At 43.8% G+C, this 16,959-nt stretch overlaps 1 protein-coding gene across 2 annotated transcripts in view; it reads right to left on the reverse strand.

Annotated features, from left to right (window-relative positions):
- Window positions 1–16,959, reverse strand: part of specc1 (sperm antigen with calponin homology and coiled-coil domains 1) — a 63,855-nt gene that overhangs the window by 8,316 nt on the left and 38,580 nt on the right. For both annotated transcript variants that reach the window (XM_054754061.1, XM_054754060.1), the window contains exons 9-13: window positions 15,853–16,010; window positions 13,757–13,860; window positions 13,518–13,593; window positions 11,911–12,055; window positions 9,999–10,101 (exon numbers count right to left, since the gene is read on the reverse strand). In XM_054754061.1, the coding sequence (XP_054610036.1) occupies window positions 9,999–10,101; window positions 11,911–12,055; window positions 13,518–13,593; window positions 13,757–13,860; window positions 15,853–16,010 (586 nt within the window). The remainder of the gene's footprint in view (window positions 1–9,998; window positions 10,102–11,910; window positions 12,056–13,517; window positions 13,594–13,756; window positions 13,861–15,852; window positions 16,011–16,959) is intronic.

Below are 16,959 nucleotides of genomic sequence, written 5' to 3' on the forward strand. Positions count from 1 at the left end.
ATGTACCGTACGTTCTTCCCAAAGTCGAAGCATTTGGGACTGAGACTCTGACGGTGCCACCATTAGGAGATGAATAATACTCAGTGAGCATATGAGCATAAACCACTACTTTGGTTTCCCTTGAAACCACCGCACATCCTTTGATGCACTTTAAGGTTTTTGGACCATTTTTAATACGCAAGTAAATGTTGGCGCGAGTTTTACTGCGGTTCCGTCACATTTATCAAATGATGAAATCTTTTTTGAATCTCGGTAAACATTCACTACCAGGCCCTGTCTGCTCATTTCAGGGCTTTAGAATGATCAAATAATAGTGGATGCCAGTGAGGCACCGTAGCTCAGGCCCTGAACACACGGGAACGTTCTTGGGAGTTTTTCTTTGCTGGGTTGAAAAACATGTGGCGTCCAAACTGCCGGGTTAGGAAATAGTTGCATCCAGACGGAAACGGATCACTGGCTGGAAAGGATGCGTGTGGCGCTGTGAACAGACACGCAGACGGAACCATAGAAGAAGAACAAATGCGTGCGCATAAGGCAGTCGTCTCCTGCTCTCCGAGGCTCGTCCAGACGTACAACAGAGCGGAATTACGTGTGCGTCATATAAGACAAGAAAATAAAAGAGAATGCCGACTGAGGTCATGACACTGGAAATATTGACATACAGTATGTTGGCTTGTTGTCTCACTTCTGGTCACGTGACAGCGACGTGGTGGTGATGTCATCGTTTTTAAATTATAGTGAATTTGCTAGTCATAGTCCTTCCAGTATCCATGACCAAATGTTCGATGCGTTTCATCATCACTACACCTCAATAATGTAACAATTCCAACCATGGAACGTACATTTCACCTCCAACTAACAATTTGAAAATGCACATGCTGCAGAATAGAGGATCTTTGTAAAGATCTGTGCAGGTTGGGAGATTGTGTCATGAATGTGTGCAGCTGGAAAACGCTGTGCACGTCCGTGTGTCAGCGCTACAAGCCTTACCTGAAGTGACAGATTAGACACGCGTGCACGTGTTTGTTTACTGATGCTTCAAGCTGTCCATCTTCAGTCTGTGCCCCGAGGACCAGAGTCCAGCTGATTTTCATTCCAAATATCTAATCACACAATTGATCCAAACCAGTGACTGCTGGCAAATGCAATTAGCTGCCTGATTGGACAGAAAATGTGCACAACTCCCGAGGTCTTGGAGAAGAGATGAATAACTGCCAAAGCTGCTTTGAAAGCACTGAGAAAGGCTCGACTTGAATGTTACCTTCCTGAAGTAGCTAGCAAGTACTGCAGGATGGAAATGGATTGATTTAAGGAATACTAACGTGCTCTCATCGACAATACAAATCACTTGTCTGTTGAGTCCTTATAGAAATCACGACAAAGTCAATGCCTGCTTGAAGTAAACGTGTGGCAAAATGTTTGCGCCAAATCTTCACTGCCTTTGCTAAACAGCTCATTCTGCTGCTGCTGACTCTTGTTTTGAGCTTCGGGTGTTGGCAACACCTTCACTGGAACCTGAACGTGCGTAGGAACGTTATGTTCGCTAATGAGTCCACATTCTAGGGTCAAGCGTGTGGAGAAGAGGGGGAGAATGATGTGGTGACTGCGACACCAGCAGACCTTATCACTGGAAACATGCAGCTTGAAGGGAATCCATGCCTTCACAGTCTGGGACCCAGCTGAACAGAATAACAACAAAAAAGGTTTAGCCCAGGGGGGAACAAAGTGCCGTCCGAGGGCCATTTGTGCCACGCACCTGTTTTTTTAATTGGCCCGCAGGACATTGTAAATATATCATTTAATGGCTAAAAAAGGAAAACAAAACGACAGCAGCAATTTTAAAAGAATAAAGTCAAAATATTAAGAGAAAAAAGTTGTAATCTAACAAGAAAAAGTTGTATTTTTATGAGAAATAAGAGAACATTATGAAGAAAAACAGCATACTTTTAGTAGCATAAAGTTGAGGAAAAAAAGGAAAAAGATGGTATTCTTTTTGAAGTCATAATATAAAAACATTGAAAAGTTATACAATGGGAATAAATACTCATATTACAAGAGAAAAGCAAGAGCAGAAATGGAAAAAACAGCTATCATTTTACAAGAAAAGCCCAAATATTCTGAGAAAAAAAGTTGGATCCAGTGAGAAAAAAAAAATTCCATTTTACGGGAATAAGCTTGTAATGTGATATTAAATAATGTCATTTTGCTAGCATAGAGTTGAAATATTCAAGAAAATGTTAAAAATAAAATCATATAAAGTTGGAAGCTGTGGAAAATTAGGTTGAGGAAAAAGTTCTAATGTTATAATAAAGTATAATAAAGTTCTAATAAGCCAAAATATTATGGGAAGAAAAAGGAAAATTAAAAAAGCAAGCAATAATAATAATAATAATAATAATACTTTTTCTTGAACTATATGCACGTACGAGGGAAAGGCTTCTTGAGACGTCATCTGTACTTCTGTGAAGAAGGTGTCGGACGTTTCGCTCTTCATCCGAAGAGCTTCGTCAGCGAACTAATAAGTGCTGGTAGCCTAGGCCTTAAATACAGTAAGAGTGGGCAGAACTGGTGTGCCAATGAGGAGGGCATTGGCATTCCGCGACTGAGAGCCTACACAGACGCATATACATGTACTGTATCTGCTGTGTGTGTTGCTTTACAAAGCATCAAAGTGGTTTGGACGTCTTCACTATGTGGCCCTCGGTGGCAGTGCTTCTCACCTTATTGAAGGGTAGCCACCTTTGCCAATGCCAATGTGCCAACCGAGCCTCTATGAGCCAACGATGCCCACCACCAACCACGACCCAGCCAGCCTACAGAGAAAACTCATTCAGGCCGTTTGTAGCCGCCATCTTGTCCTTCCAGGTGTGTCTGGTTGTTGTTGTTGTGGCCCGGTGTGGCAGGTGAACGATAGGTGGTTCACCTCCTTAATGCCCACTGCTCCCCTTGAAAGAGACAATGTGGGGGGAGAGCTGTTGGGACGCTGTTGTAAGCAGATTCAAATGAAGGCTCATCATTCTGCCAAGAGAGTAGAGGAAGTACCAGGCTTGGACTATAAATCCCTCCTGGGGGGTCACCATGAGTCACTGCCTCGATGTTACGTCTGTGCAGTCATGTCAACCTCATTGCTGTCATACTCTACGTACCCCTCCTCGCAGCGGCACCGTGTGCGCACGGGCACGGGAGTGATTTACTGGAAGGCTAGTCAGAATGCAGAGACAAGACACAGATAGAAGAGTACCGTGCGTGAGCGTGTGTGCACATGAAATAAGTCCAGTCAAAGGAGAGCACATGAGCTGATAGTTGTGTTCGAGTGTGGGAGGTGTGGGCGTAATAGAGGCGAGCGGTGCTTGTGGAGATTAGGAGGAGAGGTATGCATGCTAAAACAGCTGGCTGGGACCCGGCTCAGAAAAGCAAACACAGCATCAAGCGACAGGAAGTGTCTCGCTTGGCACAAAAGGCAGCGCCATGGCTCTTGTTTTTAGGCTCAGAGAAAAAGAGAAGCAGGGGCTTGTTCACAGAGAGAGAGAGAGAGAGACGGAGAGAGAGCGGGAGGAAAGCGGAACACATTGAGGTTTATTCAGAAGGCTTTGGCCACTAAGAAATGTTATAGAGTAAAGCGTGTCCCCCCCAGTAGCTCAGACAGTGGCTGTGAAACTCGCCTGATTGGGATAATGGCTTGTGGCAGTCATTGGTAAACACGGCAGGACCTGGCACTGACATCATGACACTCAAATGCAACACCCTGATGCCAATGTGGCGACCGAGCCTCTCCGCTCCAACAAAAAAACACCCCCACAGAATGACAAGGATGCTTTGTGTCACAGGTCTGTTTTTATGCTGTCAGACTCAAGGCTGGGAAGCAGGAGACATCAGCCTGAGAGCCGGTCTGCTTGTTCCTTTACTCACCAACACGGGTAGGACAAACAAGCAAGAATGACAAAAGGAGGACACCGAAATAGAAAAAAGACAGTCTGAGCAAACACAAAAGAGCGGCATTAGTAATGAATCAGAGGCTGAAAACTGGAGCGATGGGGAAGGTCACAGACTGACTCCCTGGTAGCACTTGAATATACCAGAAGAAGGCCACACGGAGCAGGTAGTGTATTGTACGTCTTATCTACAAGCCTACAAGGTCAACACTGCACCAAACAAACTGATCACATCTCCAGGTAGCTTTGTTGGATGCATTCAGCCAGCAGACAGATGTCCTGCAAAGCCTGTCCATCTGGAGGATCTACTGGGGGAGATCCTGGACCTCTCTACTAGACACCCAGCTTCTCATCAGGAAATATTTGAAATAACCTAATTGTCCTGGAATTAGACAGCACAGCATTTCCTGCTATTGTTATAATGAGGTTGTCTGGCTGCGCCTGGAGTGATTTAAAGAAGCACTCAGCACATCCACACGCCGAGCGTCGACTAGAGCTGCACAAGTCCAAGCACAGACACAAAGTAGACATGTTTGCACAGCTACAGACCCGACATTCTATTGTAAAATCATATCTGCTCCATTATTTTCACCTACACTTGTCACCCAACTGCATTAAGTGAAATATAAATGGAATATTTTCATAGTTAGAGTGTAGAAAACCTGCTGATGACCTTCTAGATACGTTTGTTTGCCATTATTAGAGCCCTGTAGACATGACATAACACCCCTATAGTGACCTCTACATTTGTATTACCAAATAGACATACATAAGAGAGACTCTCGTACTACTTCCTGGTGGCTATTGTCTCATCAGTGTAACGCTAATGACACCTAGAGACCAGTGTAGAATGCTACTCTACTCATCTCTTTCATGATGCCCTTCAGTGGTTTTATTAACAAGCAAAGAACACATGCAGTGGACATTCACAGGAGCTGCTGTCGGCCACTCTCTACACTGCTAACCTGCTGCTAGCACTCAGCTAACTCTAGGCTGACGTCACACACATCACTTCCCAGGCTTCTTAAAGGCACACACAACAAGTCAGAGATCCAGTCTTACATGTCCTTTGAATGCCTTGTATTTATTTCTTGAAAATGCTTCAAATAATACATACAATTTGCTTAAATGCATTTTTTTGACTAATAACAGACCACATTCAACCGCAAAACCACGAAATAAATGAATTCATCTTTGAAAAACTGCAAGAGAGGTAGGGACCACGGTACTACTGTTCATTGCAGCTGTACAAGAATTTATTCAACCTTTTCTTCCTCCATTCCTCCCACTCCTGGGGGGTCCATTCCTGCCTTTTACGGGTTGTGGGTGTGTGAGAGAGTTTCCCCAGACAAGGCCGGATGAGCTGTGCTCTGTCAGGCCCAGCTGAGCCTAACGCTTAGAGCCTTTGCTCATTGTTCCCATGTCAAACAAATAGGGCCTTTATTTTTGTTTAGCTTCGATGGTTAATGAAAAGCCGCTGCAGACGTCCTAAATTGGGACATCAAAGTGGCTGATAAATATACAGTAGCAGACGAGAGTGCATTCCAATACTCAAAAATGGATTTCACTGAAGATTGCCAACGAAAAAGTAAGAAAAGGCCGCTGGACGACAAGTTGAAACTTCATTACTGCTACTGCTACTACTACTACTACTGCTACTAACTACTGCTACTAACTACTGCTACGTACTGCTACTGCTACTGCTACTACTGCTACTGCTACTACTACTACTACTACCTACTGCTAACTACTGCTACGTACTGCTACTGCTACTGCTACTACTGCTACTGCTACTACTACTACTACTACCTACTGCTAACTACTGCTACGTACTGCTACTGCTACTGCTACTACTGCTACTGCTACTACTACTACTACTACTACCTACTGCTAACTACTGCTACGTACTGCTACTGCTACTGCTACTACTGCTACTACTACCTACTGCTACTAACTACTGCTACGTACTGCTACTGCTACTACTGCTACTGCTACTACTACTACTACCTACTGCTACTACTGATACTAACTACTGCTACGTACTACTACTACTACTGCTATGTACTAGTACTGCTACTGCTACTAACTACTGCTACGTACTGCTACTGCTATGTACTACTACTACTACTACTACTACTACTACTACTGCTCCGTACTACTACTGCTACTAACTACTAACTACTGCTACGTACTACTACTACTGCTACTGCTATGTACTACTACTACTACTACTACTACTACTAACTACTATTGCTAACTCTGACAGAGCATCACATCTCAAGAAGCACTCCAGCTGGACATCAATCCAGAACATCAAGTCCTGGGCTAGTGCGTACTTTCTACTTTCTCTTTACTCCCCCAACTGATTCTCTGATGAAGTGTATTTAGAAAAAAGTATTTTGAGTTTTGAGTTTCAAGTCCTCTGAGGAACCTTGTGTTCTGTGGGGCAGCGTTACTCAAAGCCAACGTAAGATCCTCACTCATCCATCTGCCCTCACACACACGCACAAGCGCACACACGCACACCATGCGAGCCCACCTGAGGCCTCAAGCGGCGCATGATTTAAGGCACGTAGGCCACGGCCCCTCCTTTCATCACGGTGCTTTCATTGTCAAACGCATGCGGTAAATAAGCGTGTTTGCACAGCATGGACGCTGATAGGACACAATCAGTTCACATGCTCCACTCTGCTCTCTGTTCCCCTTGAGATGATGACGGCGTCCGTTTGTCTCTTGCTCCGATACTGATTAAGGTGATATCATGGCGCTGATCAGCTGCATACAGTACACCTGCACGCACCAGCTCACCTGTTGCACCTTTTAATTAGGCTGCTGCTAAGCTTTGCCAATGTAATAGCGACTAGCAAAGAGCATCTCATCACTTCCTCCCACCCCCATCTTTGTCATAGCTGCTTTACCGGCAGAGTCACCGAACAGGGAAGCCTGGTTGTGACAATTACATAGCATGAAAACGCCAAATTAGCCGTGGGCCAACGACCGACTTACCCTTCTGACCAAAGTCCACAGACAAGAAGAGCTGATGTGGGTCACCTGATAAGAGCGGTGACCTTATCACATGACCCTGGCAGTGACAGCCCAATGGCAGTGTACACGCCGCCGAATGAAAGATCAGCCACACTCTTAAAGAGCCTGTAGCTGCTGTTCTCATGACACCAACAACCTGACCTTTCAACACACATTGGAGGCCCTACGCGCTGCCTGACAGTAACCTTTTACCCCTGCTCAACATGGCACTAGCCACGTGTGCCCAGGTGCCAACCCTCAACCCCACTGCACGTTATTGTATACTAATTGTTATTAGTATATTGCCATCCATGCTGCGCACAAACACGTGGGAACGTTCCTGGGATTTGGGGGCTTTTGACAGTTGAAAGAAAGACGAGTAAATAGTTGCAGCTGCAGCAGGTCACTGGCTGGAAGCGATGTCTTCCACACAGACCTGCAGACAGAACCACGTCACACCAAAACTATACAAGAAGAAAGAACGTCGACATAAAGTCCGTCGTCTTCTGCTTTGCAAGACTCGTCGAGACGGGTGAAGTGGAATTCTGTGAGTTATTTTGTAGTATAAGACAAAAACATATGAGGGGAATGTCAGTCCAAGTATTTAGATATGTGGTCGGCTCATCACTGCTGGTCACGTGACGTCATCGTTTCAGAAAGTAGCGGTTTGCTTGTCTACACGGCAGCGACAAGCCGCAGTTTTCAGACACCCAGAAGACCGTTTCCATGTGGATGAGAGGCTGAAACAATGAAATACTTCAGACCTGACAAGGTTTCCGTGCGGACAGCACCTTAGCCTGAGAGGCGCTGGAGCTGGGCTGAACAGCCCTGTCGCTTCGTGATCGGCGCTGAAGAGCATTTTTCGGCGTATGCAGATTATGTCATTTTGCACAGAAATCAGCCGCTCCTGACTGTTTGGGACAGAATCCAATTACAGGTCAGCACACGGCGGACGTGGACTAAATCCTTAAACAAGCAAGGATGACAGTTTGAATGGAAAAGAAGCGGCCAGGAGGGAAGTGATCACAGTGAGACTGAAACACAGGATGTCAAATCTTCTTACAGCGTTCTTGATACTTGATGCAAACACTAAGCCATCGACTTCGCCCTTAAACGGTAAAACGCTACTGGACTTGACTAACCTAGGCTGAACCCAGACTCCTTCACCATCTTGGAGAAAAACTACTTTCAAGTCATCATATTTCGTGGGTTGCTTGAGGGCAGACTCTGTGAGGACACCACAACAGCTGACTTCATCCCTTCTAAAAGCTTCAAATTGTGTACACAAGGAAGCGGCGGATGCATTCGTGTTTGTTTTGAATACGGTGCCTGCCCGTCCCGACGCTTTAAACTGATTTACTTTATTCTTCTTCTTCTATCTCCAAATCTAATTGCGTTTTCCACTTATGAGCGGCCTCATGTTTCATGTGATTGGAGCACAGCCATCACATTAGCGTGAATCTGTCTGATGCCCCCCAGTCTTATTGCCACGCAGGCGTGTGTGCTGGCTGGTCTACCTTATCTGCTGATATTTTCACCACAGAGGATTTGGATCGTGTTGACGCAACACACGTGCGACTATCAAACTTCAAACTCAAGAGGAGGGGGTGAGAGATGATTATCACCTATGTCATGCTTCTTCTAGCTTATGTGATGTGCTTTGCAAAGACTTACCAAAACTCTCCAAAACCAGAGAACCAGAACTTTAACAAGAGCTCGTTGGCATGCTGGCATACCTGTGATTACATTGGCGACAACTGGGCACATGGCTCCATGGGCACAGGGAACACAAAGCAACAACAAAGCATGAACAAAGACACATGCATGCTAACAAAGCGGCTTCCATAAAAAGCACAGATGCATAAATCCAGTTCACTCTTTCCATGATGGCTGCACAGTGATTGCATCTCCCAGATATGACAGCTGGCTGCATGCTGCGTCTTTAAACAAACAAGGAGGCTTACAACCCCCCCAGCAGCATAAAACAAAGCTATCAAAGAAACGAGTAGCGGGAAATGGAAGATCTTTCTGATGTAACTGCAAAAGTATAACAATTATTTCATCGCTTTCATACGTTAAATTCAATTTATTAAGAGATAATATCAGTCCAGTTTGACCCCCCCCCCCCCCCTCAGCTTTGCATGAATGGTTTGGACACATACAGTCATCCCCGCTACATCAAGGTTTGAGCATCGCACCCGCACTTTATTGTGCTTTTTCAATGAATAAATGATTGTCGTTTCGTGGTTGAATACAGCCTATAATTAGTAAAAAAAAAAAGCATATTTAAGCAAATTGCACTTCCTGCTAGAGAACACATTTACTGTGACACACACGAACAGGAGTTTTATTTGCATCTCAAACGGCTTATTTGCTCTTATTGTGTCTCCTACGGTGGGTAGCGAGTGTAAAGCCATTTCAAGCAGTCATTGGCGATACGCACCACAGGAAGTATGTCCAGAAAAAAAAGGGCCAAGGTTATCTTATTTATGTCCAATATGTCTTATTTCCTAGATTATATCTACTACATTGGGGAACCATAGGGGTGCTATTTCATGCCTAGAGGACTCTAATCATGTTAAAAAGCGTATTCAGAAGGTCATAAACAGGTTTTCTATGAAAATATTCAATTTCCTATTTTGCGGAAATGCACTTATCCCAGTCGAGTCCGGAACCAATGAACCGCAAAAAACGAGGGCGTACATACAATCGGCCTTCCACACTCCCATTCACAGCTGTGTCCAGTTAGCCTAACATCATGTTGTTGGGGTGCAGCCGTGCGCCGTGTGCATTTCCTTCATAGACGCCGTCAGCGCCTTCGCCTCGTAAGCCTGTGGCGTTAGCTTCCAGATCCAACTGAGTAAACAGTCTATCTTTTTCACACTTTTCTCAACATGAATGAATGATATTTCTATGTCATGTGTGACGTTGTGTTTGTGACATGCTTTGCTAAATTGGCTTTTGGAGGAATGTGTACAGCCACTGCAAAAAAACAAAAAACTTGACTAGGATGTGAGAAGGTCCTTGGCCTGTGATCCCTACCGGATAGCCTTGTGTTTTCTTCTGGCACCACTTGAGTAGTGCGTTCCTCTTAGATCCCCCGTACTCTTGCGCCAGTGCAGCCAAGGGGTCCTTTCTCTCCACGCTGTCACCAAGGAAACACGCCACAGGTCCACAGTCAGAGAGGGACAGACAGAATAATACACATGTACTAGCACAGGTACAGGTAATAATAACCATAAAGAGTGTTGTCATTTGGTTTGATGTACTTTTTCTGTTGTTTTTTGGTGTTACTGTAGGCTTGAAAAATTATTTTTACTGTTATTGATGTTATGTTATTCATGATTATTATTATTATTGTTGCTTTTGTACTGTTGCTTCTTTTTCATTTCCTTCATTACTTAAATAAATGGGAAAAAAAGGTTATTTTTTTTCAAGCTGTAATATGAGAAAAAAAATATAGAATGATAATATGATAACTGAATCCAAATATTTTGGGAAATGTCATGATATTACAAGAAAAAATAAGAATGAGGTTGAACTATTTGTAATAAAAAAAAATGTACTGCAAACCTGAGCAAAAAAGTGTCATGTTAACAGAAAACGCTGATAATACGCTTTGTCACCAGCAAACGGATGAACGCTGCTTTTTCTTGGCTGGAACATCAAAATGTGAAATACCAAAAGTGGCCCCCACAACCCTTTTCACAAAACCCTAGGCACCCCGAGAGTGGTATTCTAGTCACACGTAAAAGTGCAAATACTTTCAGTTCAGGTGTTTGGACCGTAAAAGAATTCATCTTCCTTCTTACTCTTAAAAGCTTTCAAATGTGCTAAAATAAAGTAAACCCCGTCCCAGCTCTACAAGCCTCGTCCGTGCAGGTTAGCATGTCCACTCTTTCCAAGTTGGGCCGCATACTGAAATGTTTCCATGACACAATTTAAAAAAAAGTTCACAAGGTCATGATTGTGGTGTTTGTGTTGTAGCAGAGGTCATGGGAAGACTGAAAGGCCCGGTCGTTGCTCTCAACACGGTCAACACGCCACCGCCTCTCTGCTGCTAAATTCATTAGAGTTCTCTCTTTGAGGCACCGCAAAGCAGTTAGCGGCAACATCCTGTCCGCTCTCATGTTGCACAGCGCTCGTAATAAAGCTCCATAAAAGATGCATCCAGTCAACACGTGTGTGACGCTGGTTGCACGGCTTCATCAACATCAGCAGTGTGAGCGTGTGTCTTCAGCCGGCCTCCATTGCAACACGATGGCTTGTTTTCAAAAGTCAAACGCCGCACAAAGCCTACGATACACGCGTACACAAAGTCAACACATGGACCATAAATGTTAGCATGTTGCATCATTGAAAACAACATCAAAAATGAAACAGAAGAGCACAGAGTGAAGTTCATAGCATGTATGTACACGTTGGGTGCTTTCCAAAGTATCCAAGCGGCAAAGCTGCATCCTTTCATTTTTACTATGTGGCCGTCGCTGGCAAAGGTTTGGACACCCCTGCTTTATGCTAGCAGCTAAGCTATGATTTGAAATACACTACTTTTGTAGTAAAATTACCCGACACAACGGGTGGATTTGCACAAAGTATCAGTACGGGATCGGAGAGGAAATCAGTGGTATCGCACGTCGAGAGCCCAAAGACGAAACAGTACACGAGCAGCCTTCGCAATAAAAACGCTGCACGTTACATCTTGTCAGATTGCATCTAACAAAATAAGGGTGTCAGAAAAACAGCTTCAAATGTCAATGAAAGCACTGGTTCTGGGAGGGGGGAGGCAGGTGAGAAATCTAATATGGAGCATCTGCAGCATCAACGGGTGGCGCTCTACCAAATATGTCACGTACTGTCCATCCTCCAAGGTGACTGTGATATTGTTGTGTATATATTGTGTATCCAATAAAGGTGCACACATTGAACACATTGAATCAACGACTGCCCCCACCTGACTTGGCTGTTGGCCTGGTGGCAGCTAAGCCACGCCGTGCGCTTTCTGAGGGAAGCAGGACTTTTGAATATGGACTCTAGTGACGGGCTCTTCCTCATTAGGATGGTAGACTTCACATCTTCCCCGCAGCCAGGAAGCATACCTGGGGGTGTAACAGGGTGAGGTACTGTGTGGCTAGGAAGGCACAAAGATTGTGAAGAGTAAGAGTAGACTCATTCAGTGATCACATCAATTCCCTCACTTTTGCCATAGACTGAAAACATTTGGGTTTGACGTGAAAAGATGAACGTGAGTCCAGCGAGCATTTCAGCTTTTATTTCCAGCTACGTAGCGAGATGACCCTTGGAGATGAGCATCAGGCCAGAAAACATCTCTGCAATTTTTGGCAAGCCTGGCCTTTCTATTCGGGGGACAATCAGCACCGCCAAGTCCGAGTCCATGGTCCTTGCCTGGAGAGTGCCATCTCCGGGTCGGGGATGAGATCCTGCCCCAAGTGGAGGAGTTGAAGTATCTCGGGGTCATGTTCACACGTGAGGGAAGGATGGAACATGTGATGCACAGGTGGATTGGTGCCCCCCCCCATCTACGTTCCTACCTGGTCATGAGCTTTGGATAGTGACCCAAAGGACAAGATGGCGGGTACAAGTGGCCCAAATGCGTTTTCTCCGTAGGGTGGCAGGGCTCTCCCTTAGAGATACGGTGAGGAGCTCTGTCATCCGGGAGAAAGAAGGCCTCAGGGAAGACCCAGGACACATTGGAGAGACTTTGTCTCTCAGCTGGCCCGGAACACCTCAGGAGGAGCTGGACGAAGTCTGGGCTTCCCTACTTAGGCTGGTGCCCCGGCGACCCCACCTCGGATAAGCGGTAGAAGAAGGATGGATGGACAACTTTATTTGTGCTTTCATTATATTGTGAGTTACAAAAACATATTTTTTCTTGAACATTTCAACTTTATGCTACTAAAATGACGTTATTTTTCCTCATATTATGTTATTCTCATAACATTTCTTTAATATTTGGGCTTTATTCTTGTAAAATGACTGCACATTTTTCCATTGCTACTGTTTTTGTGTTTTTGTCTTTAGTTTTCTTGTTAAATAATATTTTTAGAATGTGCCAGGCGCCAATTAAAAAACAGCCTCAGACTCCAAATGGCCCCCGGGTCACACTTTGGACACCCTGTTCTAAACTGTGCATCTGATCCAGATGTAAATACCTGGAAATAAAAGCTGAAATGTTGCATTCTGCTGTCATGTTTGTCTTTGGATGCCAAATCCAAATGTTTTCCAAAAAAACCCCAAAGCGGTGATTGTTCCTCTAGTCGTGGAGGGCACTCACTGCATGCCGTCACATGTTTGGTGAAGTAAAAAAGCCATCGTGATGCTGAGGGTGCTGCATGCTGGAGGAAGCTGCAGTGTGTGATGACATGAGGTAACATTCCATACATCTGCAAAACCAAGAAGCTACCGATGGAAAGATTGGAAATCCTTTAACTTGTGCGCCACTAATCTACCTCTGACCTTTCCATCTTGCTGCAGGCACTGACTTGTGTTGCCAGGATACCAAAATGGTTCCTAAAAGTGACGTGAATGAGTGTTACATACGCAGAGGATGAACCAAGTTTCCATGACTGGTTGGTTTCTCCACCAACCTGGACGGGGGCTTAATGCAAGTGTGCCTCTGGAAGAAATAAAAACACAGCAAATCGCACAAGAATGATTGAGGAAGTTGCGTTGGAGTGAAATAACGGTCAGCACCACAGATGGTGCAAACATACACCAATAAGAGGTCATGTTGGAAAGTGGCTGGGGTCAAATTTAGAGCTAAGCTGCTCTGTGCTGACCTGGACAGGCGAGACGGCAGCGGCAGGTGCTGTGCGCAACGTAGGTATCCCGCTCGGCCGACTTCCAGGTGAGCTGTGGATTTGAAGTGAGTGGCCTGGTCCATCTGGAAAAATAACAATTACCCCTTCAACTTTCATCTCAATATGTTCAGATTTCATTTGTGTGGCACCGTTGCAACATATTTCTACTTACACATCCGTCCCGATATCGCTAGCATCGGCGGCGCAATACTGACGCGTGATAAGATACCATAAAGCATTGTGTATAAACCGCACTTTTTTTCCACTGGGTGCGGTTTATACATGATGACAGGTCTGTGACCAGACGCAGAAATTGACGAGAAGCCCATTTTAGAAGAGCCGTCTGTGGGACAGACAGTTGCTTTGACTTTAGCGCCCTCTGCTGTACAGTAGCTGAAAATGCTTGTGTATGCAACTAACTTATCTGACGGCTGTCTGTATTTCCACACAGTGAAAGGATCTCTATATACACTGAAGCTAACCTAAGCTTCCAATGTCAAATACAATACAACGTTGGAGTTTATTCAAATTCACACTGAAGCAATGCAGCGTTATTTCTTTATTTTGATTTTATATTAGTATTATTATTATTATTATTATTAATCTGTGCTCAGCCATAATATTAAAGATCCAGATGCCAATGTTCAGATTTCTCCTTTATTCTTCTTTTTGAAATTGCTTAGTACCTTTACGCATGTTGATTTGAGATGAAAGAGTTGGCAAGCATTTATGAACTAAACAATTTTTTTTCCCCCGCCATGAGCCTGAAAATGGGTGTGCGGTTAATACACGGGTGCGGTTTATACACGGTGCTTTACGGTACTTTTCAGGAGTCGTCTGTGTTTATTTTTACAAATACATCCTCCAAACCTGCAGAGATCTTTCATTGCATGTATACATTGAAATGATTGAGGTATACTGATGAGAAAATGAACCTCGGATAATGTTTGGTCTTTTCTAAAAGAAGACACAAAAACACGAAGGAATATCAGGGTTTTGTTGAGCAGCTCTGATGTGAAGTGGAAAATGATTTGCAGTGGAAGTCACCATTGATGAATCTGCATATTGACCAAGTACAGAACCTTTGGAAATCCAATACCTTTCATGTCCAACCCGTCACGCAAGTCAATTGGACACCTTCTGTTTTGCTTGTAACACACACACACACGGGCGGCAAAGCGAGAAGCTAGGCTATAGATATGAGGCCAAACCACTCCACGTGCCTAAAACGATGTTCATTGTTATCCATCAGGTTGTATTTGCCAACATTTCACATGAACTTAACAAGGTGCAGTTATCTGTTGGCATTTCTTATTATGATGTGGCGCTGGCTGACGTGCACTTCAACTTGAAATGTGGAATCCCTGGTCAGGTTTTTAGTCAGCAGCGTGTCATCTATATGCAGTAAATATACTGTGTGCATCATGACAGTATTGATATGTTGTTTACAAAGGTGAGGAATACGTTCTTGGACACTATTGACTATTTTATAAAAGGGGAAATATTGTCTTATTTTGTTTTTTGTATATTGGTCAATTGTTCCAGTTTCTTTGCCTTGAATCTTTTCTGCTGTGTTTTATCCACAAATTACATGCAAAATCACAAATGCCTTCAATGATCTTGAAGATTTTCAAGGAAAAGGTATCGGCATTTGCTTGGTCTGGGAGTGGGCGATACCGCACCCCTACTAATCATATTTCTCCCTGCAAAGCTCAAGACAAGAGATACTGTTTGGGGCATGGCTTGTGCTTTGTTCTTTTTACTTGACGTGAAAAACTAGAGAGGATTCCATGAAGAGCAAGCCTATGTACATTGTGGAGATGATCCAGGAGACAGCAACATTTGGAGTGCTGGAGTAGATATGTAGCGTAAGGCCATACATGCCAAGACGCTGCTATGGTGAGCGGTATTCTAGGCTAATGACGTCAGTGTATGTTGCTTAGACATCTTCATCCAACACAACTATGGTTCCTGACTGAGGCCAGCTCAGCTCACGCTAAACTAGACGAAAGTGCAAAGAAACCACACTGATGTCACATTTTGCTGACGGTGTGTGCGTGTGTTGCAGTGCTCACTCTGTCCAACAGTATCAAGTGACTGAAGGAGGGACTGGACGGTCGCTCCAGGGTCCGTGTCGGCATCACCGTTGGAACCTACAGGTGGGCTCGGGACCACACTGCAACACGGACGGCGGGCGTCACATTCTGACACTTTGAAATCATCACCTTGAGGCCTAACGGAGACAATGAACAGAGTTGTGTAGAGACAAACCTTACGCTGGACACACAAACATTCTCTCGAACAGGCCGTCAAATTATAGAGGGAGTAGCTCGTGTTCTTAAATCAAACCTTTTCCACAGCGGGGCCATTATCGTGAAAAATGAAAGGATGCAAAGGCAACTTTTATATTTACAATATATATATTCCCCCCCAGGAAAAAACTGCATCTCCACTTTTTGGTCTTTGTTTTTTTTTTTCCGCATTTTTGCTGTTTTTTTTTTAATTTTCCAGATATTTCAACTTTCTCCTTAATCTTTGTCACTTTTCTTCTATACTATAATGACTTTATTCTCAGACTATTTGGACTTTATTCCCATATTATTATAACTTTTTCCCAGCTACCATTACAACTTTTAGCTTTGTTTGTTTGTCACGTAACAACTTTAAAACATATATATATATATATGTATTTTTCTTTAATATTTCAACTCTATGCTACTAAAATGACATTTATTTTTCCTCATGTTTTATTCTTGTAAAATTGTGATTTTTTCCGCTTGGTTAGAGTATTTGCTGGTTTTTCTTATTTTCCAACAACTTCAAATTTCTTCTTGTAAATTATCTTCTTTTTCCACAACTTAATTTTCCAAAAATGACAACTTGATTTGTTGTTTTGTTTGTTTTTTCATTATATTACAACTATTAAAAATGTCTTTTTTAAATATTTCAGCTGTATGCTACTACATTACACATGTTTTGTTTTCCCATTTTCATTCCATTCTTGTAAAATTACTGATGATTTTTTCATGTTTAAGAATGTGTGTGTCCACGGGCCGCTCTTTGGACACCCCCTGTCTTAACCAAATTGCTTTCCATGCTAAAGCTACGGCGTACGGGATAGAGGAGGTGAGCAAGGAAGCGTTTATGACTTTGGCGTCAACTCAGCTTCCAAAATGCAGGTT

This window comes from Dunckerocampus dactyliophorus, chromosome 16, assembly GCF_027744805.1.
Source record: "Dunckerocampus dactyliophorus isolate RoL2022-P2 chromosome 16, RoL_Ddac_1.1, whole genome shotgun sequence".
NCBI classification, from domain to species: domain Eukaryota; kingdom Metazoa; phylum Chordata; class Actinopteri; order Syngnathiformes; family Syngnathidae; genus Dunckerocampus; species Dunckerocampus dactyliophorus.